Raw genomic sequence first — 25,451 nt, 5'->3', positions numbered from 1 at the left:
CGTCCTGGAGCTTCATCGAACATCTTTCCACCTCGACACTACATCTACCTTCCCCTCTCTATCCCCTTTCTTAAACCAATCCACATTCCTCCAAATCTCTTCCGTCTCGCCATTGGATTACCAACCTTCCACCAACCAAGAGAACGACAAGTCCGCCATAGAACGCGTCGCCCGCGATGCCGCCCAAGAAACGCGCCAAACCATCCACATCGACCTCGACTCCGGCCAACGCGAGCACCGCAACACCGAACAAGGCATCGAGCAAAGATGGCGCCGCCGCCGCCGCCACGCCAGCCTCGGCGCAGCCCGCACACGCGTCGACGCGGGGCGCCCTCGACGTGCTCAGCGACCCGTGGACCGACGACCAGGAAGCGTCGCTCTTCAAAAACATGATCCGCTACAAGCCGACCGGCCTGCACAAGCACATCCACATGATCCAGATTGCGAGCTCCATGTACCGCGAGGGCTTCAGCTACCAGTCGAATTCACACAACACGACGTCGACGACAACGGCGACGGCGACCCACAGCCACACGCGCATCCCCGGCATCTGGAAGAAGCTGGGCGAGCTGTACGACCTGGACGCGCTGGACGAGCGCGAGAACGCGCACGCGCTGGCGCAGTGGCCGGACGTGGTTGAGCGGGCGGGAGCCGGGCTCGAGGGCAGTGACGGTGACGCCGGCGGTGGCGGCGGCGCGAGCACCGCAGGAGGAGGCAGCAGCGCTAACAGCGCCGCAGGGGACAATGGGGACGACGCAGACGGCCAGCAGGCAGAGGGAGACGCCCCGGATGCGAACGGCGGCCCGTGGTTCCGCCTGCCCGCAGACGACTTTGCCCAGCTCATGTGGGACAAGCGCATCGCGACGACGGCGGCGGAGGAGGACGGCGGCGCCGCGGAGCAGGAGATCGAGCCCAAGGGCAGGAGGAGGAAGACGAGACAGGCGGGCCCGCCGCCCCGGCGCAGCGAGAGTCCGCCGCTTTTGCCGGAGCTGCTGCCCAAGGTTGGCGATCCCCCGCCTGCGTCAATCGACGCGGACGACGCAGAGGAGTCGCGTGGTGCTGCCAAAGCGGCGGCGGCGGCAGCAGCAGCAGCAGCAGCAGCAGCATCGCCAGCAGCCAGCGGAGGCAGAGCCAGCCGGGCAAAAGGGGGGCGTGGAGGCGCGCGCGGCGGGACCAGGAGCAGAGCGTCAAGGGCAAAGGCGGCATCGCCTTCGGAAGAATCAGAACAAGACGAAGAGTCGGGCGGCGACGACGAGAGCAGCCGGCACAGCAGCAGCAGCAGCAGCGAAGACGAGGAAGAGGACGAGCCGGTCGAGACGCGCAGTGGCAAGGGGGCGGGAAGGGGTGGTGCGAAGAAGGGGGCTGCTGCGGCTACCAAGAGGAAGAGGACGCGCAAGAGGTGAGGGAGTGAGGCTGGCTCTAGGTGGTGGTAGGGGGGTTTGTATGGTTGTTGGAGCGAGGCGCATCATGTCATGTCTACACGCATTATACCCAGTCAATGGACGGTTTTCAATGGTCATGGTTCTTTTCGGCGCGTTGGTGGGTTAGGATGGCAGGGGTCAGGGGCGTTAGATTTGGCAAGTCAGTGTACTGTAAGAGCTTGCAATTGCTTGTACCGCATTTTGGTCCCAGTCTACTAGAGGAACAAAATATCAACACCCTCCCGACTTTGTGTGCGGTCAAAGAAACCCCAAAACAGCCCCCACGGGAACTTGAATCGTCATGCGGCATGACGTCAACGACGGACCAACAACGACGCCTCTTCCTTGTGGATTCAGCTGACAACTCAAATCGCATCGCATCGCAACCTCCAATAATGGAAGCGTGCCGTTGCATCCTTCGAGCGCCCAGAGCCACATACCTATGGTTCTCCTTCTCACGCCCAGACTGAGTCGCACATCTCATCCAGAATTCTCCACCTCCATCCACACCGCATACATCAGACCGGGCTCCATCGCAATGCGCGCGGCGGGTCGCTGTCGTTTGGCCCCATCCTTGAAATACGACGTTGCTCTCATGAGCTGACCGACAGACTACTGTTGTCGTCAAGTTTGCACCATGAACGACGTGCTCCCGTCGTACGAGGCCGCCAACGCCTGGGACGTCTGGCCCATCGTCGCAACCTACATCTCGTCGCAAGACCTGTGTGCCGCGGCGCTCGTGTGCCGCGAGTGGGCGGGCATCTTTACAAAGGAGCTGTGGGGCAATCCGGCATCGCATTTTGGCGTTGAGAATGATGTAGTTTACGTCGCCCTTACACGCTTCAAACGCACCCTCGCATGGGCGCGCCTCTGCACGCGCGAAACAACACACACGCTGCACCTGCCGCCGGCGCACGCCGAAATCTACGACGGCCCGCACTCGGACTGGCTCCGCAACATACTGGAACGGCTGCCGCGCCTACAGTCCCTCGTCGTCGCCGGCCTGCCCTTCTTCGACCATGGCGCCCTCATGACGCTGCGCCGCCCCAGTGCCATCCGCCAGACGTCGCTGTCGGACAGTTTGGCTCGCATCGTGCCCCAGCACGACCTGCCGCTGTTTGCGCTCCGCTATCTGGATGCCTCGGCCGCGCCCAATACGACGTATAGTGGCCTGGCCGAGGCGTTGCGCCATTTCCCAGCCCTGATTTATCTCGACTTGTCCAGGACGCGGCCGGCAAAGGATGCGAACGTCTTGTCAGTGCTGAGGAACTGCTACAGCCTGCGCATCCTCAAGCTGCGCGGGCTCGCCCTGACGGATGTGGAGATGGAGGCGCTGGCCTCGGCCGTGAGATTGCGGCTCAAGAGCTTGGATGTGAGGGACAACCAGCTCACGGATGCGAGCGCGCGGCTGTTGCTTGATCACTGCTTCAACACCAAGAGGAGGATTCCGCTGCAGTCGGAGCCAGGCATCGTCGATGTCGCGACGCCTGTCCGTTCGCCGTCGTCGGCATCCGACATGTCTCGTATGCTCGACCCGCGCTTGATTGAGCAGTATGACAAGAATGACTTGGACCAGCAGGTCAAGATGGTGCTTGTGGACGAGTTCAGGGGGAACGCCTACATCAACGAGAGGTACGATGGCGGCATCACGCACCTGTACATCTCCAACAACAGCCTGACGGTCGAAGGCGTGTCGGGACTGCTTCGATCCAGGCGTCTCAACGTCCTCGACGTGGGCACCGTCGCAAAGGGGCTGACCGAGGTGCCACGGCCAAAGTCGCTGCTCGCCCCTGAAGACACGCGGCACACGGAATTCACCATGCCCGGCGTCGAGAAGCTGACGCCCATCATCCAAAAATACGCCGCCGACAAGCTGACCTACCTCCGCATCAACCACGCCGTCATCACCGAGGAGACGTCGGCTGCCGACATGATTCCCGGCCGTGTCGAGCTGCAGGGCGACTTGGATCTCTCTGGTCGAGCAAACGCTCAGGAGCTCGATTCGTCCGTGAATGAGATTCATATGATGGTCAGCGATGAGAACGCCATACATGAGATGCCCGGGGACCAGTTTCCAACGCATCTGCCGTACCGAGGCGCCCCGCTGGTTGAGCTACCGGGCGATATGCCACAGATATCAACGTCTTTCAGCAGCCCGCAAGTCACCGTCGAGCCTCCATCAGCGCGTACACCGCAAACCCAACACTCCGACCCCTTTGCCGCCCTCCCAACACCACCAAAAGCCTCCACGAGCTCCCCCACCGACAACAACAACCCCGACCCCTTCACAACCGCCCCCGAACCCCTCACCTCCCTCACAGCCTCGCCCTCCCCCTCCGCGACCCTCGCCGCAACGCTGCGCGCGCGCCTCTCGCTCCGCCAATCCGACCAGCGCCACCTGCACCCGTCGATGCTGCCGCGCGCCACCGAGCTCGTCCTCACCGACATCCCCGCCTCGTCGCCGCGCGCGGCCATCCCCAACTCCCTGGCGCAGTTCGTCGCCGACTGCGCCGCCGAATCCGCCATTGCCCGTCTCGCCGCCCGCCGCGCCTACGATTTACCGCCTGGTCGTGACCGCGCGGTCGCCGAGCGCGAGTATGCCCGCGACCTGTTTGCGCTGCGCAGGGTTGTGTTGGAGGTTGTGCCGCCTGCTGACGTCGACGTGGATCTAGACGCCGAAGCCGATGGTGCTGTGAACGACGGCGGCAGTGGAGGGAGAGGGCGCAGGAAACCCTCGCCCTCGCCCTGGCGCGTCTTCCAGAGCAAAAGCAGCACCGAAGACGCCGACAGCGAGGCCTTTTGGGCGGCGGCCGCGGGCGACTTTTCCTTTTTTTCGCCCGACGCCGCCGACGACGAGTGCGGCGTCCCGCGGTCCGAGTCGCCTCTGCCTTTGGCCGCTGCTGCTGCGGGCATGATGGTTGCGGGCGATGATGAGTTCGGCTATGATGGTGATGGCTTTGGTGCTAGGTTTGGGCGTGGAGTGGGAGGGGCAGTAGGGGGAGAGGCAACTTCGCAAGCAAAGCACCACGACGTCGTTGCTGAGCTCGCGGCGTTTCGCGCGCAGCGCCGCAAGGCCTTTGCGGACGCCATGGCGGCGGCAGAACAGACGAGTAATGGCGAGCAGCAACCGCCGCTGTCCGTCGAAGGCCACTGGGAGGGCGAGGTGCGCGTTGTACGGCTTCCTGGGGCGTCGCGTGTGGGTTGTGGGGATGCTGGTGAAGGGAGAGGTGAGGTCGATTGCTATGGCAATTATTTTGAGAGGGGGTTTAATTATCGGTGAGTGGGAGGTGGTTGTTGCGCATATATGTCAATCATGATTGTGTTTATGTGTAGACGTGGAATCTACTGCACTGAAAAATACGTACAGCAAATGCAAAGAAAGCGAGCAACAACATTGTCTGTGTGTAGGTAGCGGAGGGAGGTTAGGGAAGTGTAGGGTGGGTGGAGTAAGAAGGTTGGCGCTAATTTCAATTTCAATCTCAACGTCAACATCACCACCCTCAGTCTGCCTTTTGACACTGACACGTACGCAGACAGACAGTCGACCGACCATTAATCATTCATCAATCAGCAGCAGCAGCAGCAGCAGCAGTAGCGGTAGGAGCAGTCTCAAAAATCAACATTCAGTCAAGATCCTCATCCATTCATTTATTTTCTTCGCAACCAATCGCCATCAATTGCAATCGCAAGCCTTCAATCGCCGCTCCCGCCGTCATTCGGCTCGTCAGTCGTCTACATACCCACGCATTCCTACCGCACCAACCCACCCACCAGCGGCGAAGAATAAGAAGTCGTTCGCCTTACTGCCATGTCATTTGTGTTTCGTTAAAGGGTAGGTAGGTAGAAAGGTAGGTACCATGCTCCATCCGTCATCGCCTCAACCGGGCAACTCGTTGTGGGCGGCGCATCCATCGCTGCTGTGTCATGCCATATCCCAATGTTCAATGTTTCAGTGTCCCGAACGCCATAGGCAAAATAGCAAGATAGCAAGAAAGCAAAAGACCAACCGGCCAGCCTGCTGAGGGACGGCACCGCTTCTTTTCCATGGCATGCCATATCCCAATGTTCCGATGTTCCAGTGTCCCGAACGCCATAAGCAAGATAGAAAGAAAGCAAAATCAGACCCGAACGCCAGAGCAACCGTAACATGACAAGACATGCCTTGTGTAAAGCAGAAAGGGTATTGAGGAGTATGTGAAACCAAATGAGCAGGCAGGCGTCTGTCCGTCCAGCAGCCTTAGTGTGTGGACTGTGGGTATCTCCGCTCCCCGCCTTGCCGCTGATGAAAAGTAATCGAGTAGAAAGAAATCAGAAATAGTTGTGAAGTCGAGGGAAATGATGACAGGGAGACAGATGTTTTTGAGTGTTCAAGAGACCGACCGGCCGGAGAAGGAGGAGAGGAGGAGAGAAGGCGCCGCCAGCGTCGTAGAGGTGGTGCGGACCGATGCAGATGTGTCGCTCCAGGTCGATCAAGGGAGCCGGGTACAGAGAAACATGTGGTGTGCTGGGTGCTGGCCGTGTCGACAGCGTCCGTCCTCCAACGTGTGCAGACAAAGTGAGGTCTCGTCAAACCCCAACGCCACCGCGTGCGTCCAGCGCAATCCAGCAACTCCAAAGCCGTCAGTCGCGTCGACGCAGCCGCTCAAATCGACTTGAACTTGAGCGCCGCCTGCTCCGGACTCAACTCAAACCCGCCCATCTCCCTAAACCGCGCCGCCGTATACACCCACACCTCGCGCTTGACCCTTTCATACGCCTCGACAAACAGCGTCTCCTGCTGCGGCGTCATAGCCGGCAACGACACGCTCTTCTCCACCACCAGCTTCACCTCACGCGGAATGTGCAGGTAGTCGCGGTAGTTGAAGTCGGGCTGGCCCTCGAGCGCGGCGATGCGCGGCGCGATGCGCTGGAAGCGGCCGTAGACGGCGTTGGCCGTGAAGGTGGGCTCCAGCCCGGCGGCGACGCGCGCGCGGTTGAGCTCGTCGGCGATGTCGTCGAATTGCTTGCGTTCGACGCAGCGCATGTGCTTGATGGAGATGTTTTCGGGGTCTTTTTCCGGGTTGAGCTTGCGCGAAAAGGCTTTGCCGGACTTGCCGGCTAGGCGCTGCTTGAGCTCGCGCGCGGCCGAGGATTTGGGCGTGGTGTTGGAGGTGGTGTTGGGCGCGTCGGACTCGGGACTGCCTAAGGATTCGGCTTTGAGTTGGCGAGATTGTGCGGGCACGAAGAGGCTGTCGCCGTCTTCGCTTTCGGCTTGGGGAGACGACTCGCCGTGGGTGGGCTGGGTGGGTTCGTAGAGGTTGTTGTTCAAGCGGCGACGTCTGGCTTGACGAGAAGCTTGACGTTTGGCAGGGCGGTCCATGATGCCATCAGCCGAGTCGGAGCCTGAATCGTTGTCGTGATTCTCGTTCTCGGGACTGCGCGACCGCTTGGTGCCGGCGACGGGAGGGTTCTGTTCAGGTTGGTGGTGTACGTCGTTGCCAGTCATGGTGTTCGCGGAGCGGCGAGCATCACCATGGATTGTGTGGCGGCGGTCAGCGTTGGAACCCTCTACTGAACGGCTGCCGAGGAATGCATTAGCCGCCGGCCTGGACCCGGTACTTTTGGACTGGATATCGTACTCAAATTCGGCGATCCGTTCCTGCAGAGTGCGCACAGGTGTTGAGGATTCCTGCTTGGGAAGTCTGGGATCCTGGCTGGGCATTGTGTACGTTGCCGAAGGTGGAGGCATGGTGTACGTGGCCGATGACGGAGGCATTGCCTGCATTGTAGTCGACGGCTGTATCTCGCCTAGGGATGGCGCCATCTGTCCAGCGTAGTTGGCACGTCTGGCCAACGATTGATTGACGAACGGCGTGATGGATCTGCTGCGCTGCTCTTCATCCAAGCTTGCAAGACCGGGAATCTTGGGAAGTCCGCTAACTTTTGGTCAGCACACTTCTCTGTGCTGCGGTTGGTCGACAACTTACTTCATCATGTTCTGTGGCATCTGTGACTGGTAAGGGAAGAAGGAAGAAGAAGTGTTGAACAGGGGCGGAGATGATGCTTGATGAGCCGTGGGATCAATGGGATTCATGTTGGAAATGGCAAGTAGATGCAAGAGGAGTATCGGTCAAGGGAGGGTAAAGATGAGGCTGGAGATGAGGATATGGGTGTATTGTAGGTCAATGTAGTTGAAGGAAGCTCGACAGATGTAAGATGTTGAAGATAGCGAACAATCGCAAGAGAGGCAGGTTATGGCGTGATTGTTTGGCTGGTTGACGGTAGCAATCGACGTTGTGGAGTGGAGGTGGGAAGGAGTTGGGTGAAGAGGGAAGTGTACCTTTTTATCAATCTCAGGGGCGCTCGGACCAGTTCACCGTACCCAAGCAGTTGGTCACCAGCCCAGGTGCTGCCCCTCATGCACGTGTTTGGCCCCCTGATTGGCCCCCTGATTCGACGCTAAGCACGTGCGGGAAACAGGCAGCCGCTTGTGACTCCAGCTATCGGCGTCGCTGTATGTTCAATTGTGCTGTTTGCACATGGTGATGGCGCTAAACCGCATTGACCAGGGGCTCTGGAGCCATGCACGTGCAGACAACAGGCGGCCGCTTGTGATGCTGATCTTTGGAGGCTATTGTGATGTTTGTGCAAATTCATGGTGGTGAGTACCCAGTTTGGCTAGGGAAATTAACGGGTAAACACGTGGGCACGATAGGAAGCTGCTTGTGGCTTTGGTCTTCAGGCGCTATTGCCGATGCTATTGTGCTCGTATGGTGCAATGACGACGACAAAACGTGCCGCAATCGCATCAGCCTGTCGCAGGAAAGTTAGTCGTGGGGAGCTGAGAATGGAAAAGACGGTGTGATGCAAGACTTGAGACTTGAGACTGTTGAAACTTCGATTACACGTCAGTGCCAGAGTATGGCAGAGACTGGTTTTGGGGACTGCAGAAAAGCATAGGAGACCATGATTGCGGAATGCCATCCAAGAAACGCGAAATGCGGTTGGCGGTTGGCAGACCGATAGAAGCAAGGAAACCAACGATACGAGACAATGGTGACTGACAACCAATCGCCCCAATGATGAAACGCAGCAGAGGAAATTGAGATCAATGGAAAGACAAAGTAGCTTTACAAGAGAAAAGGAAAAGGGAGACTTTTGTCCGGTCCAGTTGATGGCAAAAGCTGCATCCGTCTTTCAAGGCATACAACTCCAGGCACACAAGTCGTTCTTGAGGTCCTCCCAAACTTGATCGCGAGCTCAATCAGCTTGTGTCGTCAAGTCCCATCGAATCCTTTGCCAGTCTCACCGACGCGGTCCGGTGCGGAACATCTAACATCGAACAGCCGGACTCCGTATGTATCGGCCGGTGGCCCGATTGCTTCTGCCTGCTTCATTCCGTCTCTTGCTAGACCACCTCTGCTCAGAATCATGCCCATCATGTGAGCGCAATCTCAAAAGTAAAGTGGCGTGCCGCTCAACGCAGCGACGCGTAGGTAGCAGCTGCTGCAGCGCGCTCTGCCTTCTCCCGGCGTTCGCGGTCAGCGGCAGCAACTTGGGCCGGCGTCTTTGCCGGCTGTTCTTGGTCTGATTTGCCCTTGGAGAACATTTTCTTGATGATGGTGCGGCTTGAAGATTTGCTGGAGGTGGTTGTCGTGGAAGCAGCGTCGCAGAGGGTGGCTTCGTCTGAACTCTTCCTTGGAGACATGGCGGCGTCGGTAGGATGGCGTTGAGTAGCTGGTGTCTGAATGTTTGGAGAGTGGAAGGTTCGGACGGATGAATTCGGCGTCTCAAGTGAGATCAGACGAAGTGAGATCGGACGGAAGATTTTGAGTGGAGAGAATTGTGAGAGATTGTGAGTGAGGTAAGTGAGCTGCTTGCGGTTCAATGATTTTGATGCACAGTACTTCAACAGCGGGGACAGCCTATCCTTTTATAACAGCCAGCAGCAGGAGTCATGCTTGTTAACTTTAGGCATCGTCATTCCAGGTATTGAGCCAGGACACCACAGAAAATCGTACGGATGCCACATCCGCAAAAGTCTGAAGTGTTGCAGACTGCCATTGGCTTCTGCTGACCCTCACAGCGGAATTGATGACCAAGCTTCGTAAGGCGCAAACAAGACGGAGCCAATGCGTCATAAACAGGTGAGTTTCCCAGATCATAGAAGATCTCCGCAAATAGCGAGGCGCCTACGAACATGGAGGACGGTCACAGCCGTTGAATGGCTTAGGCTGACGGTGGAGGATTCAAGGACGGCGGACGACTTTGGACACCGGAACGACTTGAGGTGGGAATAAGATGGTGCACGTGCGTCGAGGACGCAAGGGTCTAGGCGGTTCCGTTACCGGGTTTCTGCTTTCGGTTAGCTGCGAGTCAAGCTTTCTTCTCCAGCCTGTCGGGGGCCAGAATCCTGTAGAACCAAGTGTTCAACGGCTGTCAAAAGAAGTGAATTTGCTTGATTCCACCTGCAGAGTTTGCTGCCTGTAGGTCTTGCGTAGGGCGCGTGGATGCCACAGCGCGCAGGCATCACGACGTGTTGTGTAGTACAGACTGTGACTCCTCCATTGCTGATGACAATTTCTCGTAAGCATCCAAAAAGCCGCAGTCAAAGCATTTGTGGCTTTCAGTCATTCCCCACACCGCTTGAAAGCCACTCCGCAAATCTGGAGTTAGCCACGGTACCTGTCGAACGCAACGACATCCGTTCCCTGCTTATGCCGTAGATGGGAAGGGGAACGATGCTGGGCTCTTGTAGCCATTCTTGCCAACTGACCTCACCCCAAAGATTACATTATCTTTGCTCAATGGGACGGTCGCCGTATTCACATTGCCGACATCTACGACGCGGGTCCAAAGCGGCGCGTTGGTGGGCCGCCAAAGGACTTCGTACCCCTGCAGTTCTGCATCGTTGCTAGGCAGCCACGAGAGCGTCGAGTTGTTGGCCAGGACGCTGGTGTCAATTGTGAGATTGCGCACAGTACCAGGAGCTTGCGCCAGCGACCACAAGGCAGCCATGTTGACTTTGGACACTCGCGTTACAAACTCGTAGTCAACAAACTCTGGCAAATCCCCAAACTGCTGTCCGTTTTCGATGCGGGTATCTTGATGTTGATGCGCAAAGTTCTCATTGGGCTCCGTGAATCGAACAGCAGAGTACCCTTGCTCCAAGAAAGGGCGATGGTCACCGCCACGCAGGAATCGATCCAAGCGATAGATGATGGCAACCTTCATGTCCGTGGCTTCGTTCGCGCCGACTTCGGCGATGAAGCGCGCAAGCTGACGGGCAGGAGAGTCGTTTCCGCCCCCAGCGGTTAAGCGCTGCGCTCTTGTGGCTTCGTCTTCGGTCAGGGGCAGGCCCTGAGCAAATACACGAATACTGTTGGGATCGCGGAGGTCGGCTTCTCCGGTTGGACTCCCAATAATGTCATTCGTGAACATGCCTTCGACGTTGACACTGGCGTTCTTGAGCGTTTGTGCGAGGAATCTGGCGCCGTACAACCCTTGCTCCTCTCCTGCGACGGCGACGAATAGGATGGTAGCCCGGGGTCTTTTGGTTGCCATGATGCGGGCGAGTTCCAAGACGACTACCAATAAGCATCACAAGACTCTGCTTCAGGGAACGACTTACGCGCAACTCCAGAAGCATCATCGTTCGCACCGGGCGCATCATCCGTGTAGTTGTCAATGTCTGTTATCCGGCTGTCGTAATGGCCCGACACAACATAGACACGGGATGGATCCGAAGACCCCTCCAACCTGGCGACGACGTTGCTGATTCGCGTTGGAAAAGGAAACCTCTCATTGACTTCTTGAACGTAACCCTCGACGGACACGTTCATGTTTCCTCCTGAAGCTTCTGCGTATTTGCGCATCTCCGTCTCTATCCAGTCCCGGGCAGCCCCAATGCCGCGATTGGGGTCATCTTGACTGGAACACGTATGACGAGTCCCAAAGGACGCAAGCTTCAGAATGGTGGATTCAATATTTGAACTCTGGATTTGAGAGATCAACTCGCGCAATTCGTCGTCAGGGGCTTGCGGAACGAGTTCAGTACCAACGTCCGACGGCGGCCACGCTGCGTTTGCACAGGATCCATAGTTGAACACATCGACAGCCACTGCGGGAGGTAAGCTTTGTGGCAAAGAGATTCCTTGGCCGCCAACAAGCGCCAAAAATGTGAAGATGCAAAGAAAATGTGACATGACAAGTCTCGGTCGATAGTAGTAGCCAGATGCAACCGCGAGATGCGCGTGCGACGCGCTTGCTACATTTTAAAGTGCAAATAAAACCTGAGAACATGTCAACAATGAGTTAAGCAATATCTACCCCTCATGCCGCGTTTAGATGCGCTAGGCAACTGGGATGTTTTGCACCCGACGGCGAGAGAAACCCAAGCTTTGGGCGGCAGGGTAGGCGCGGCAGATGAGCGGTGATCCCGGCGCCACCTGTGCTTGGTATAATTCATCGACAGAAGTGGAAGGTCGGCCTCCGTGGTCTTCCGCGATACGGTTCAAATGCCCCATCTCGGATGCTGACCGTTGCTGACGATAGATGGAGTGTCTCCGGATAATTTGGTGGCAGTTGGTCGAGTCATTGATCAGTATCCAGATGGAAGCACTCGCTTAATAAGAGCCGGCGCTTGCGCTTGCGCATCCAAGTCTTTAGGGACGGTCAAGCAACACAAGCAACCCCGAATCGAGGTTTCGACGGCCCGTCTGTGGAACTTGTTGAAATGTGGAGAGCAGTTTTTTCTTTGGAGTTCATCTCAATATCGCTTTAATATGAAGATACAGGATGCCTTGGTCTTGATTTCCACGGTATGCGATGACGATTTTTGCCAATTCTGCTTGGTGGCTGTAGCGACTGCACCAAAGTCTCTCCAAGTTGTGAAAATAGCTTGTTTGAGAGTAGCGAGATGAAGCTGGAATGAAGCCGCAGGCAACAATATTGAGGAATTGGAGAATGGCCAAGGCATACACTTTGGTGATCCTGGCGAATTGGAGTTGATAGTTGATGTAATGGATGCGGTTGTGACTGGAATGGTCATTGCACCGAGCCGGAGGCGGTGTGCGATGGTCCGGCAGAATCCCGCTCGCGTCCAATCCAGCAGCTGCAGCTAAGTTAAGCCAGATCATCAACAACAGACATCAATCCACCTTTCGACTTCTTGCATACTCCTCACAATTCCACTCTTCTGATCGCCAGGTTGCTCTCGCGTACACCATGGTACTTGCAAAGTTCCTTCAGCCTCTGCCTCGACTAACAACTCCGCAGAATTCCCTGTTCAACTCCGCTCTGCGACAATCCACTTCGATACGCAAAGACCTCGATGCCTTCGCCGACAGCAGTACCCTGTCGCCTGCGCTTCTCGGTGCGCGCTCCTGTCCCTGCGCAGCATCAACAAACTGAGGCTAATATACCCCAAGGGCAGATCAACGCATCCCTTACGTCTTTCAGTCGCACGATAGACGACTACAACCGGCTGGCAAAGCAGGAGATGGTGGCGGAGAAGCAAGAAAAAGCATACGAGCGCATCAAGAATTTCCGCAACGACCTTGCCGAGTATAGAGACCAGTTCGGGAAGCTGAAGAAGGAGAGCGATGAGAGGGTGAGTCCCAAAGACAACCACGCCAAAGGTGGCCGACTGACTTTGTTGTCTGCGCAGCAATCCGTCCAGACGCGCACCGAGCTCCTCGGCCGCCGACCGCATCACGCACACACGCCCGAGAATCCCTATGCTTCGACCTCCAATGCGCAGCATTCCCCATGGGCGCCGGCGGCAGGCCCTTCTTCTCTTGGGGCCGGGCCCTCGGATTACAACCGCGAAACGCACGCTTTCCGCGAACAGTCATTTACCCAGCATGCCAACGCGCAACTTGACGAGTTTCTGGAACGCGGCCGCGCCGTCCTTGCAGACTTGGGAGACCAGCGGGATGTGCTGAAGGGGACGCAGAGGAAGCTGTACAGCGTGGCAAACACGCTGGGAATCAGCGGCGACACAATCAGAATGGTGGAGAGAAGAGCCAGGCAGGACAAGTGGATATTCTGGGGCGGGGTCGTCATCTTCTTCCTGTTTTGCTGGTTGGTGATACACTTTTTGAAGTGAGTGAGGCTTGTGGGGAAGTTGCATACCATTCTGTCGACTGTTTGGGCATGTTGTCGTGTTTTAGCGCGGAGTTGGTGTGGGTTTCTACTGGAAAAGGGGCGCCTATGTGCAAACCGATCATACCCGGCGTAAGGAGTTGTTTAGGCGAGTTTTGGGCTGGACTGTCTTCAATTCACACTTCCAACCTCTAAGTCTGCTGACGCTTGCTTGCAAAAATCGGAAAGAAACATCCTCAACAGCATGCGTCGAAGCGTGGTGGCCTCGCTTCATCCAACGGAGGCGCGCAACTTTGAACTGACCTTTCAAGTGGCTTGATTCATGAATGCTTGCTACCAAGTCCGGATCAAATCAACCGTAAGTCTTCCAATGCCGGAGAGCTATCTTGAGATGAATCGAACAGAACCAAATGTTCAAAAAAGCCTAAGGAGGAAACAGAACATGCTGACAATGACCAGAAACGCGACAGAACGCCATCAATAGTAATCATCCCACGACTCCTCGAACCACTCGTACTCGTCGACATCCGGCCAGCCGTCTGGAAAGTGCTCCCACTCCCTGCGCCGCGCATCATCCCAAGCCAACTTGTCGACCTTGTAGTTGATGTCCTCCAAGTCGTGCCTCACGTGCCGCATGTCGTGCCTCAGCTGCCGCTGCTCGCCCGCAATGTCGCGCAAAGCACGCGGCACACCGGCATCGCGAACGACCAGGTGGTGGTGGTTGTGCTCGACGGGCCACGAGTCGAGAACACGCGCATGCCGTTGGACCGTCGCTTGCGCCGGACGTCTCCTGTGTCCCAGATGGCGCTCTCTCCTGTCCAGCAGCAGCAAGCCCGAGTCTTCAGCATCGTGGCGGTGGCGACGCTCAATCGCGCGTCCATTCTCGTACTGCACGATGCGCAAAAAGGACGTCTTGACCTCCTTCATGCCTGGGATCGACAGGTAGTCGTCGTAGCGGCTGCTGAGCGCCATGTCGGGGCGCACGCGCGCTATCTCGCGCAAGCACTCAATCTGCTCGGCCTCGCTCATCTTGGACATCATGATGGCCCAGGACCAGAGTATGATGGCGCGGGACCGCTCGGCCTGGACGATGCGGTGGCCGTGGCTGAGGAAGAAGCCGTGGCACACGCTGGCCAGCCGCCGCGACCCGAACTCGCGCGACATGTCGGCCAGCGTCATGAAGATGGCTATCGACTCGGGGAAGCGCGTCTCGCCGTGGGAGCGGCCGCGGCGGCGGTCGGCAATGACGGCGCGCGCGAGCAGGTCCGACAGCGCCAGTTGCGCCTCTTGCCCGTCGCCCGGGTTGTAGCCCAGGATGTCGAGCAGCTCTTCGCACACGCGCAGCATGCTGGACGAGGTGATCAGCCCCGCCGCTGTCGCCGGACAGCCGGCGATGTACTGGTCCAGGTCGAGGCAGTCGTCCTGTCGGAGACTGAGGAAGGCGTCAGGGAGATAGGCGCGAATCGTGCGAGCTTCGACTAGCTCGCGGCGGCTTCCACACCGGACAATAACATCGCGGCGGTGATGGTGGTGGTGATGCGGCACGATTTGGTATCGAGGAGGCATGATGTTGAGGAGTGGTGACGAGAGAATCCGGAGTGGAGAGTGGAGACTTTCTGGGCAAGGCGGATGAAGGCTTTTGAACAGACTTTACGCCCCGTGGCCCGTACGACGGCGACGAGTTGTTGCTCTCCAGCAGCCGTCTACAGCGCGAGGCTACTGCTGTCCGGCGTCACACAGGTCAGAGTCGAAGCAAGAATTCCAGTTTCAAGCACTGCAGGCAGCCGGGTGGACGGGCAGGGGTCGAGAGAGAAGACAAACAAACCGACTCGAAGCAAAAGCGGGAAACGAAGGAGAAGAAGAAGACGACGATGACAACAGTCCTGTCTGGAGAAAAAAAGCAACGGAATGACGAAAGCAAGACTGGCATGTGCAAAGCATCGAAACCCTCCACTCGCTCCTCTTGACCGAGCCACAAACGCCCACCACCGTCTACCGCCAGCTTTTCTCTCCGTCCTCGCGGATACCAGCAGCGAGCGCACGGCAGTCCCACCACCAGCACCACCACTTCTGCCTAAGTCGTCCTGTCTTACGCCGTCTCACAACGCCCGCCAGCCGTCCTGCTGACCTGTCTCACTGGCCATGCCATGCCATGCCGCACTCTGGCAGCGCAGCCGAATCGATGATGTGAGACCCATCTTTTCTCACTGTGCAACTGCCGCCGCGACTGGAGAACTCGAAGAGAATCTGAACACTGTCTCTCTCATCTGAATTGCGCGCGCCAGATCTCTTCAATGTCTTTCCGTCTTGTTCGGTGCACGCAAACCATCTCGTTTTGCTTTGCGCGGCTAAGAGACAGACAGGTGTGACGCAAAGATACCGCAAGGCTGAGCCCTTGGGTTTCTGCAGGCTGACCCACCCACGCACCTGCAGGGCGCAGCGCAGCCGAGGCGGCGTGCCTCCACGCGGAGAAGCCAACTGCCAGCCTACCTCGCAACCGGTATTCAGGTCGTGAAAATCAGTATCTAGAACGCAACATGAAAGCTTCCATCCACCAACAACACCGCCACTAACCCACTGCGTCATGTCTGCAGACAAAGCGAGCTGCTCTCTGCTCTCGAGTCTTGACGAGGTAGGTTTGGTAAGGCGGTGGGAGGGATTATGTACGTACCTGGGATGGGACGTTTAGTGCCTCCGTTGGACGACGACGTGTAATAATACGACAACAATATCGACACTGCTCGCAACATCTGATCGCAGCTATCACGTAGGTGTGGAGGAAGTGGAGTAGAAGAATTTCGTTTCCATTGCAGCGCAAACAGCCCGCCGGCTGGCTGTTCGGCTCCTGTCCAAGAATGAAGAACCAACCCATCGACACTCGCACACTCGGTTCGTCAGTGACGTCTTGAACCGATCAACAAAACGCAAGGAACCTTAGACCCAAACGGTCAAGTGCAACAGGCAAAGTCGAGGTTAGGCGGAGCAAAAAAACCAAGAGCAAAAAAGAAAAGAGAAATTAACAAGCCGGGACCAGGACTTGAACTCCGGTTTTGGACCATAAGTCACAGCAGCTACCCGTAGTATAGAAGAGTGGCCGATGGCCTTCCAACCCAGCCAAGGGTCCCAGCTCGTTGTAGTGTAGCTGGCAATGACAAAATATACATATGCGGGGCTTGCTCGGTCCATTTTACTTAGTCTGATTTCTAGTCCTGAAATCTGTGAAGCTCACTGATTCTTCCGTTTCCCCCTCTTCGGCCTCTCCTCACTTTGCCTGGTCATCGCAGTTGGACGTGAGCTAGGTGGCGGCGAGAGAGAGTTGGGAAAAAAGCCAAAGCAGCGAGGGAGGTAGACAGGCAGGCAGGAAAACAAAACCTCCTCATACCCAAGCCTCCAGTATTTCATCAGCAAGTAGGCCACCTTGTCATCTCCTTACCCTACTCAAGAATCTTGCACATCATCAGGATTACCTACCAAGCACCAGCACGCATCATATACGAAAGTGTAGTCAGGATGCGCAATTAGACAAGAATCAAAGAAACCAAGTCCAAGAGTTCAATCAACGACAGCCTCAAACTTCTAAAGGATAGCCAGGCAACACGCCGGTACCAAAACCAGAACCTTCAAACCTATACACTCAACGACCTCCTCTAACCCCTATTCTCCTACCCCGTTACTCCCCCTACATCCCCATGCCCATCCACCCCTCCCTAATCCTCAGCAGGCGTAAAAACAATACGCGGCACCCTCTATGTCGCCGGTGGCTCAGCCTGCCTCTCCTCAACAACACTGGAAACTTGAGGCACTATTGGCCCAACCTTCCCCTCCTCAGCCAGCTGGCGATACTCATCGCTCACTTCCCACCAAAACCAATGCTTGACATACGGATCCCAGGAAGCATACTCCGCAGCATTCCACGGTACGGCGGGGTCAGTAACAGCGACGTCTCCTTCTCCCTGCGCTGTCGTGGTAGTGGACGACGGTGGTGCCTGGGTCTGAGCTTGGGCAGAGTGGGTGTCGGGATTCGCGGGGGGTGTCGCCGTCGAAGCATGAGCATCTGCTTGCGGGTCAACGCTGTCTTCAGAGCCGAGACCCATGGTGCCATAGCCCGACTCCTGGGCATACGCGTCGAGCGTGGAGACGCGATTGCCCGTGTTATCAGACGGCGCGGTGGCGGTTGCTTGGGGAGGAGGAGGCTGTTGGCCGTTGGCGGCACTGGAGCTTTCGCCTGCCTGTTGCTGCGTCGTCGAATCTGGTTCCGTTTGCTGAGCGGCAGCAGGAGCATCGGCGGGAGCCGAAGTCGAAGTCGAAGTTCCAGCTACAGCACCGGTACCGGTATCGGCAGCTCTCTTCTTCTGATTCTAGCCAAAGATCTTCCTCAACGGCCCCGGCCATTCATCAGCCATCAGTCCGGCCGTGTTGGGTGTGCTTTCGGCTTCCGAGAAAGGGGGGCCTGCAGGAGCAGGAGGGGGAGGGAGGGCGTCGGCGGCCCAATCGAGACCGCTGACCCGGTTTCTATCCTCATTCCGTTCCCCATGCTCCTCCTGCTGGTTCCCCAATGCAGACGGCATTTCTCCTCTGTTGTCATCTCTCATTCCCAGGGCGTCGGATAGGGTAGAGCTGTCTGCTGTGGTCGGCCTCGAGCCGTCTGCCGTGCTTGGCCTGGACCCCTCAAGCAGCGGCTCGACTTCTTCACGGCTTGCCTCTGGGAATCTGTCCGCTGCTTGTTCAGGCGCTGATTTCGTCCCTCTGCCGAGGCGTTTGAAGCCGCGCATGAGCTTTTGGGATAGGCTTTTCAGCGAGCGTGCGACTTTGCTGGGTGATATGAGAGGTTCTATCAGGGGAAGACGTCAGCAAAGTTCCGACTTGGAAAGGGCCAGAAGGGGCGCAAGACGTACTTCTCATCGTGTGCTGTAAACACTTGCGTTGACTGGAGAAGAAGCAATGTCAGCGTTGAAACACACGCGTCGAGATGAAATGGGATGTTCAGAAGCGGGCGGCGGAGACGGCGAAGAATTCTCACTACTCGTCCTTCCACCGCGCCATCCATGCTTCCATTTCTCTCTCGACATATGGGCCCACTTGTGCGTGGTCGTCAAGCATCCGCTCAGGGTTCAAAAGATAGCTCCGTCGCTCGCAGAAGCAGTTCAACACCTTCCGCAGCTCAAGACGCGCCTCTCTGCCGAGCAGCTGCTTGACAACGGAACTAGGCAGGGTGGCGATTTCAGCCTCACCCTTGTTCTCGAGGGCAATAATGTCGAGATCCAGGCGCGTTATCCCCAGGCTCTGCGTGTATAACTGCTCAGTGGTGTAATTCGCCATGAAATCGTCCCATTCCATGGTGGTGAAGAGCCAGCCGAAGCGCACGCCGGTTGGGGCGATGGCATAGACACGTTTTGGGTTCTTGAGGTGGGTGGCTTTGAAGACGAGAAGCTCGAGAGGCTGTTTGATGCCCCCGTTTTTGAAGTTGGCGCCCCAGCCCTTTTGGATGATGTATTTATGGAGTTGGGTCTCCTGCTTGATACGGACAGACACTTCCTCCACCTTGAACCCCGCCGCTGCATGCGCAAATTGCCATTAGCGTTGCTTTTCTGGAGGACTCGTTCGACTTACGACCCAACAGCCTTGCGATCGGCCCCGTCAAAGCCGCAATGGCGTTCTGGTCCTGATCAAACGCCAAGACGCACCTGTCGCGACGGGAAAATTCCTCCCGCGGCATCAGTCCCCGATGGCGTTTGGCGATTGTCGTGCCAGGTAGTCTCCAGCAACTAATCTCTCTGAGGACCAGGAAGACCTTTTCCACGATCATAGTGTGAGCGGGCCTCAGACATTGACTTCGTGCACTGTAGTCGAACGTCGCGGCTCGCAGGCTTTCCCATATGTCTTGAAGCGCTTTTGGCTCCTCGAAAGACTTTAACGAGCTTGTGAAGTCATTTGGTGAAGGCAGCCCTGAGTAGGCATGTCTGGCCACTCTTTCGGCAGCCGCTGGGTCTGGTGTATCGAAGCAAAATTCTGTTGGGTACTCCCCGGGCCGCCTCGCCATAATGAATGATGGCAACTTGTTGTTGGTAGAAGGAAAGCCCGCCGGCCAGCAACACAGTCGGCAAAGTAATGATGGAACAATGGGCAACAGCTTTGGAAGGGTTCCTGATGCCGATGAGGGATAGAAACATGCGAATGCGTCGTAAAAGTTGTGAGAAGGGAAGAAGATGCAATAGGTCGATGGTATCTTTGCCATTGTACGGACGGCCCCTTCGGATTGGAAGGTGGTGTGCTGAACACGCCAGGCGCAATCGACCACGAGGCATTGGCGACGAAGATGCCTTCCCTAAGGATTGATGCTCAAGTTGTGTGACACAATGAGGCGGCAATTTAATTCACTAGATCGAGACTTGAGACTGTGGGAGATCATCAAGATCCGTGCCATGCCTTGGAATTGACGTTTCCTTTTGCAAAGCACGGTGGAAGAAAGCCCTGAGCGCATCCGCAGCGAGTATTAGGAGCAGTACCCAGATTCATCTATTGCCATCGACACACAGCCAGTTATTCTACAAAACCATCATAAGCCGACATACAGTCCACGCTCTCCACTCACAACTTACTAGACTCGCCCTCCTTTGCAATCTCAACAACCAACTTGCCAAACTGCGTGCCATTCTTCATGTCCTCAAACAGGCCGTCAATGGCGTCGAAATTGTCGATGCCGGACACGACCCGCGAGATGACGGGCTTGAGGTTCTTCTCGTTGACAAACGCTACCATGTCGGCAAACTCCTTGCGCGAACCCATGGTCGACCCGCGGATGTCGATGTTCTTGAGCACGGCCGACATGAGGAACGGCATCTTGGGGCCGAGCGTCATGCCGTAGGACACGATGACGCCGCCTTGCTGGGGGGTCGTTAGCAGTGAGCAGCCAGGAGGACGAAGGTGTTCTGACCTTGAGCAGCTTCGCGCCGAAAGAGACGACGTCGCCGCCTGCGCCGTCAATGATGGCATCAAGCTGGCTTCCAGCCGGCAGCATGGCGGCGAGCTTCGTCTCCCAGCCTTCCTCCTTGTAGTTGACGCCGCCCTTTGCGCCCAGCTCTTTGGCCTTGCGGAGCTTCTCTTCGCTGCCGCTCGACACGTAGACGTTTGCGCCCTTTGCCGTTGCAAACAGCAGCGCCATGAGCGCGACACCACCGCCAATGCCCGTCACGAGAATGTTGCGTCCCTGCGCCGCATTGCCGCTCTTGGTGACGACGGCCCGCCATGCCGTCAAGCCTGTCAACGGCAACGCTGCCGCCTCCACCGCGCTCAGATGCGTCGGCGCTTCCTCCAGCTCTCCTGCCTCCACCGTCACCTCCTCAGCCAGTGTGCCCACGGGGTTGAACTTGGTGCCGCCGAGGATGGCGTAGCCGCGTGGGCTCTCGGGGCCCTCGGGGCTGTCCTTCCATCCTGTGCCCGGGTTGAGAATGACGCGCTTGCCGGCCCAGCGGCGCGCCGAAGGGTCGCTGCCTGTGGCCGTGACAAGGCCTGCGCCGTCGGCGAGGAGCGGCACTCCGAACGTGGTGCCCGGGTACAGGTGCTGGCGCAAAAAGACGTCGCGGTGGTTGAGGGCTGCGGCCGAAATGCGGACAGTGACCTGGGTCGCAGAAGGCGTGGTGCTGGGCACGTCGATGCGGTCGAGCGGATACCAGACCTGGCCCGGCTTTCCTTCGATCTGGCGGATGGCAATGGCGGTGGGCATGGTGGAGGTTGTTTGGGGTGGATGTTCTGGTCTGGGGCGCGGAAAACTCTCGGGGGGTCAAGCTTTATATCGGCGCAAGTGTCGCATGCGAGAATGATTTCTAAAGATCAGAATGATTAGTCAAAGAGGTGCGACGCATCATTGAGAGCACCTTGGGACTTGGGAGTGGAGATGTGCTGCGACTTCAGGTGGAGCAATCGGATCTCATCCCGCCATGTGGAGGGGCTGCCGAGGTCAGAGCTCCCGTCCAAGCTTCAGCTATGCCCGAGTGCATATTGCCTTATTCCCGAATGACGAAGACTTGTATAAATGAAAGTGTACAGTTGTATTATACAATCAAAGCTCCCAGTCTCCAAGCACCTCTTGGAAGACCGACTTCTTGGTCGTTGGCGAAAAGTACGTCTTGAACGTGTGCTTCAGAACCTTGTCATCGAGCTTCATGTGCTGCCCGGGAATGGTCTTGAACACCAGCGCGCCCTTCTTGTCCAGCTTCTTGAGTCCAATCCAGTCCTCCTTGTACATTCTGCGGTGCTTGAGCGGCGTCACCTTGCCGCTGGTTGCATTGACCTCTGCGAACCAGCCCGTCTCCTTGGGAATCACCAGTTCGTCATCCTCAAACAGAAACATGACAAACTTCTCCAAGCTCGCCAAGTTCTTCTTGTACGTCTGGTTCTTCAACTCCCGCTCGTTGTTGATGTCTGCCAGGAAGTTGGAGTACTCCAGATAACTGTCCGAGCCCAGCCCCGTCGTTTCGTTGACCTCGCGGTAGTATTGCGCGGGCACCAGCCGGTTCTGGATGAAGCTACTCCAGGCGTTTGTGCGGAGCAGCGCCATCGCCCCCTTGCAAAGCCAGTCTGTCGCGCCGCAGTCCTGGAACTTGGCGATGCCATTGTGCTGGCTGCCAAACGTCACCAAGCTCCGCACTGGCGGCCAGTTGCAGCGCTCAATGTATCCACGGAGGAATTGGCCGCCCTGAGAGAAGCCCAGCGCGTTGATTGCGGGTGCGGTCGACAAGATGGGATGCGAGGCAAGATCATTGCAGACTTGTTCGAGCTGAGTGGTGACATTGCCGAAGAAGGTGGCGGAGCGGTCCGAGGAGGCGTCATTGGCCAGACGGACGTTGTAGACAAAGGTGCCGGGGTTGACCTGCTCGGCCAGCTCTCCCACCTGCTGTATGCCGTCGGCGAGATAGTTGTCGCCTAGCCCATGCCAGATGACGAGAGGAAGGGGATCTTTGGTTGTCCACGAGGTTGGAACGGCGGCCGAGAGCGAAAGGAAAGCGAGGACTGGGGTGATGGATGTGGACCGCATGTTGACGGTTGGAGCTTTCAGCAGTCTTCTGAGCTAGCTGAGAGCTTTCGAGATGATGGAGAAGTAGAGTCGAAGTTGTGCTGGGGAGATCGAGCTGAGGCATGAGCATGCCCGGGGGAGCTTCGAGCCGGTGGCTGGTGGTGGCCGTGGTAGCTGCAGACCGAGGCTAAGGGTCAGCACAGCCACAGTTGACAACAACAACATCATTCGGAAGTCAAACGCTCGCCATTCTTTATCATCCAACAATCTCAGCCCTCCACGACTGCTCGATCATGCAACGTAAGCATACTTCATTTCAAGATGTTTGAAGCGTGGGTGCTCGATATTCATCTTTCCACCGCACCATGTGAAACTCCGCCCGCGGTTCGCACGGAGACAATCCTGCGTTGGGACGAAGATGTTGTGCCAAAGTCGGTTCAGGGACTCTTGATTGACTCACATTATTTGAAACTTCCCAAATTGCCATGGATCACCGTGCAAACGTACCACGGGTCGAGGATGGTCAACAAACGAATCACTGTTCAGGACCCCAAACTCAACCCCAGCTGCTCTGGCGACCACTGATCAAAATCCGCTGCACCGAACTGCTTTATACAAGCAATGATCTTTCCAGTTGACGATTTATGGCAAGTAGAAATGGCTCTTGCTGCTCGTTGGAGCCTCCATTCAAAGTGGACTGCCGAGATCTGGCTGTAGGCAAACCATGGTTCTCACCTGCCCATCATTTTAACACTTCGGTACCACTTTTGATATTTGTTGTCTCGACGACCCTTTGCCATAAAGTCTTTTCTGTCAGTCTCCTAGCTCTCTGCCCTCCATCACTTTCATCCGCCAGCTTTTCACCACAGACCTTGCACACAACCATTTGTCCCGCTCCAATCTCGGTCAACAACCACATCTTCTCCTTTCAGTCGTTGAGCCCTCTACTCATTGATTGCAATCTCACCAACCGCCCTTTCTTCGGCTTGTCATCACTTATCATCAGCGTTGCTAGCTCCTCTGCTCCCAATAGCTTAGCACCGTCGTCAGCTCGCAACCGACACTGTCTAGGCAATTCAGTCATCCAACCAACGACGAGATCTTCAGCCTCTTCCCTTCAATGAATTTCGAACTTCTCTCCACTATCAATTCTCCAAATTCGGAGCTTGTCTCAAGGCAAGCCCACGCTTCCATCACCCAGTATCCCTCACGATTCTCACACCTCAGCAGCCATCTCTACACAATGTCGGCCAGTCCCGCAGTCCCTCCCAACATTCTGCGTTTCCTGGACGAGCAGTGCGGTGACGTCCACGCCAGCCTGATCCCCGCCATCACGGCAGCCATGAACAACGTGCCCGGAGGCCCCAAGACCCAGCTGTCATTCGACGAGGTCAACGAGATCTGCTACGAGATGATGACTCGCGGCGACCACACCTACCGCCTGAACCCGACCTTCTCGTGGTGGTTCGAGTACGGCGAGCACGTCCTTGTCAGCCCCGAGGACATCATCAAGGAGCCTCGCAATGCGCCGCACCACGTGCCCGACGAGTACGCGCCTCACATGGACCTCTCCAACATGCGCCCTGTCGAGGAGCATCCTGAGCCCCCGGAGGCCCCCTATTTGCCCTTTTCGGACATCGACTACGAATCCTCGGTCGCGTGCTGGGACGAATCGTCTGTCAGGAACCCTGACACTGTCAACATGCTCCCTGCGCTCTACCCTCCCATGCCCAGCCCCTCCGCTGTCCTCGGCTACCCGGAGCCGCCGTCCGCTCCGCGGGCCATGCGCGCCCACGGCCTCACCACTTCGACCACCAAGTCGGCCAAGGGCTCCAGTATCCTCTCTGCCAGCGCTTCGCCCTTCATACCGGGCGCGAGCTCCTTCTCGGGCAGCCAGTCGTCGCCGACCGTCTCGTCCACGTCCACGTCCTCGTCTCTCCGCCTCGCTGCTGCAAAGGCACCGGCCGCCAGCAAGTCTAAGTCTCATACCACGTCGACTCCACCCTCGGCCGTCTCCCCGCCTACCAGGTCGTCCACCCTTCGTCACCAGGCCTCCGGCACGCAGCAGCTCAAGACGACTTCGCCCACCAGGCAAAAGCAGTCCGGCAAGCCCGCCTCCAACGATAAGAAGGCCGCCAATCCCAACTCCAACCCCAACCCCGCCGCCGGCCTGGTCGCCGTGCCCGATCTCAAAGTTCTCTTCCGTTCCAACAGCAACAAGAACAAGAGCAAGCGTCGTAGCGGCTGCGGCGGTGGTGGCGGTTCGAGCCCGCCTGTCCCAAGGACTGCTGCGCACGAGAACCACATGCCGACGACAAGCGCCCCCAGCAAAAACAAAACCGTTAACAACACTGACACTTACCCTGCTGCTGCTGCCGGCACCCTCACCAGCGTCGAGCGCGAGCACCGCAAAGACCGCGAGAACGAAATCAGAGAGTGGGTGCGCTCGCTCATCCAGAAAGTCGACACGGAGACCAAGTAGGAGACAAGGCCCACACACGCATTCAAGCTCATCGGCTGCTACATTGGGAGGTTTGGGATGACCACTGTTTTGCTTTCACGAGCGAGCATTGATCATGGATGGCATGCATGAGGGGGCGTTGGATAGCACGAACGCACGGCATGGTTGGTTACGTACGGACGGACGTATGGACGGACGGATGGATGGATGGCATTGACGGACAGGAGGAACGGCGGCGCTGTTGCTTTTGAGGACAGTTGTTTTTGCATGGCGTGGCGTGGTGTTGGGCGATTGCGTATGGCGCTCGTTGGCTGGCGAGATTGGACTACACAGGGCATGGACGCGAGCGTGTACGAACGGCGGCGTGGATTGATTTCAGAGCTGTTTTTGCACGGTTGTAACGGCACGGTTGGCTAAACTACGTCCCTGTCCATGAAGAGTCGCAGTGCTTTTAAGATTGGATGTGAGACAG

General features: G+C 57.2%; 11 protein-coding genes across 11 annotated transcripts; 4 read left to right on the top strand and 7 right to left on the bottom strand.

Annotated features, from left to right (window-relative positions):
• Nucleotides 1-686: 686 nt before the first annotated feature.
• BKA78DRAFT_319646 (uncharacterized protein) lies at nt 687-1,199 on the bottom strand. Its single transcript, XM_066888876.1, has one exon. It carries the CDS (start codon nt 1,105-1,107, stop codon nt 841-843), a length of 267 nt encoding a protein of 88 aa, XP_066741585.1. The 5' UTR covers nt 1,108-1,199; the 3' UTR covers nt 687-840.
• Nucleotides 1,200-1,796: 597 nt separating this feature from the next.
• BKA78DRAFT_319643 (uncharacterized protein) lies at nt 1,797-5,053 on the top strand. The gene has a single exon (XM_066888875.1). It carries the CDS (start codon nt 2,059-2,061, stop codon nt 4,699-4,701), a length of 2,643 nt encoding a protein of 880 aa, XP_066741584.1. The 5' UTR covers nt 1,797-2,058; the 3' UTR covers nt 4,702-5,053.
• A 1,667-nt stretch (nt 5,054-6,720) lies between these two features.
• BKA78DRAFT_381409 (uncharacterized protein) lies at nt 6,721-7,930 on the bottom strand (the record flags this gene model as incomplete). Its single annotated transcript, XM_066893004.1, has 3 exons — nt 7,388-7,930; nt 7,040-7,336; nt 6,721-6,979 (listed from the first exon to the last, which is right to left on the bottom strand). Coding segments are annotated over exons 1-3 (663 nt in total), but the record flags the coding sequence as incomplete, so codon positions are not given.
• A 2,185-nt stretch (nt 7,931-10,115) lies between these two features.
• Nucleotides 10,116-11,605, bottom strand: BKA78DRAFT_297440 (putative zinc metalloprotease; the record flags this gene model as incomplete). Its single annotated transcript, XM_066886771.1, has 2 exons — nt 10,116-10,987; nt 11,032-11,605. The coding sequence occupies 2 exons, from the start codon at nt 11,603-11,605 to the stop codon at nt 10,116-10,118; spliced, it is 1,446 nt and encodes a 481-aa protein (XP_066741582.1).
• A 129-nt stretch (nt 11,606-11,734) lies between these two features.
• BKA78DRAFT_354628 (uncharacterized protein) lies at nt 11,735-13,509 on the top strand (the record flags this gene model as incomplete). Its single annotated transcript, XM_066891763.1, has 5 exons — nt 11,735-11,812; nt 12,534-12,629; nt 12,678-12,774; nt 12,830-13,011; nt 13,069-13,509. The coding sequence occupies 5 exons, from the start codon at nt 11,735-11,737 to the stop codon at nt 13,507-13,509; spliced, it is 894 nt and encodes a 297-aa protein (XP_066741581.1).
• A 395-nt stretch (nt 13,510-13,904) lies between these two features.
• Nucleotides 13,905-14,716, bottom strand: BKA78DRAFT_319630 (uncharacterized protein). The gene has a single exon (XM_066888874.1). The coding sequence runs from the start codon at nt 14,682-14,684 to the stop codon at nt 13,983-13,985; it is 702 nt and encodes a 233-aa protein (XP_066741580.1). The 5' UTR covers nt 14,685-14,716; the 3' UTR covers nt 13,905-13,982.
• A 690-nt stretch (nt 14,717-15,406) lies between these two features.
• BKA78DRAFT_170942 (uncharacterized protein) lies at nt 15,407-16,284 on the bottom strand. The gene has a single exon (XM_066883240.1). It carries the CDS (start codon nt 16,089-16,091, stop codon nt 15,639-15,641), a length of 453 nt encoding a protein of 150 aa, XP_066741579.1. The 5' UTR covers nt 16,092-16,284; the 3' UTR covers nt 15,407-15,638.
• Nucleotides 16,285-17,218: 934 nt separating this feature from the next.
• On the top strand, nt 17,219-18,336 carry BKA78DRAFT_319627 (uncharacterized protein). Its single transcript, XM_066888873.1, has one exon. It carries the CDS (start codon nt 17,375-17,377, stop codon nt 18,113-18,115), a length of 741 nt encoding a protein of 246 aa, XP_066741578.1. The 5' UTR covers nt 17,219-17,374; the 3' UTR covers nt 18,116-18,336.
• Nucleotides 18,337-20,093: 1,757 nt separating this feature from the next.
• BKA78DRAFT_254658 (zinc-binding dehydrogenase) lies at nt 20,094-21,228 on the bottom strand (the record flags this gene model as incomplete). The annotated part of the gene is made up of 2 exons (XM_066884925.1): nt 20,094-20,390; nt 20,440-21,228. The coding sequence occupies 2 exons, from the start codon at nt 21,226-21,228 to the stop codon at nt 20,094-20,096; spliced, it is 1,086 nt and encodes a 361-aa protein (XP_066741577.1).
• A 336-nt stretch (nt 21,229-21,564) lies between these two features.
• On the bottom strand, nt 21,565-22,539 carry BKA78DRAFT_254182 (Alpha/Beta hydrolase protein; the record flags this gene model as incomplete). Its single annotated transcript, XM_066884879.1, has 1 exon — nt 21,565-22,539. One exon carries the CDS (start codon nt 22,537-22,539, stop codon nt 21,565-21,567), a length of 975 nt encoding a protein of 324 aa, XP_066741576.1.
• A 1,222-nt stretch (nt 22,540-23,761) lies between these two features.
• Nucleotides 23,762-25,077, top strand: BKA78DRAFT_381403 (uncharacterized protein; the record flags this gene model as incomplete). Its single annotated transcript, XM_066893003.1, has 1 exon — nt 23,762-25,077. One exon carries the CDS (start codon nt 23,762-23,764, stop codon nt 24,998-25,000), a length of 1,239 nt encoding a protein of 412 aa, XP_066741575.1. The 3' UTR covers nt 25,001-25,077.
• Between the last annotated feature and the right edge of the window lie 374 nt (nt 25,078-25,451).

Source organism: Phyllosticta capitalensis (assembly GCF_038381095.1).
Source record: "Phyllosticta capitalensis strain CBS 128856 chromosome Unknown BKA78scaffold_8, whole genome shotgun sequence".
Classification (NCBI taxonomy): Eukaryota; Fungi; Ascomycota; class Dothideomycetes; order Botryosphaeriales; family Phyllostictaceae; genus Phyllosticta; species Phyllosticta capitalensis.
This window is presented reverse-complemented; position numbering and strand designations above follow the sequence as displayed.

Coding starts and splice junctions, on each gene's coding strand:
- BKA78DRAFT_319646 (XM_066888876.1), bottom strand. CDS start 1,107: ATGCTGCTGCTGCTGCTGCTGCTGCTGCCGCCGCCGCCGCTTTGGCAG.
- BKA78DRAFT_319643 (XM_066888875.1), top strand. CDS start 2,059: ATGAACGACGTGCTCCCGTCGTACGAGGCCGCCAACGCCTGGGACGTC.
- BKA78DRAFT_319630 (XM_066888874.1), bottom strand. CDS start 14,684: ATGACGCTGGCCGACATGTCGCGCGAGTTCGGGTCGCGGCGGCTGGCC.
- BKA78DRAFT_170942 (XM_066883240.1), bottom strand. CDS start 16,091: ATGACGCAGTGGGTTAGTGGCGGTGTTGTTGGTGGATGGAAGCTTTCA.
- BKA78DRAFT_319627 (XM_066888873.1), top strand. CDS start 17,375: ATGCTTGACATACGGATCCCAGGAAGCATACTCCGCAGCATTCCACGG.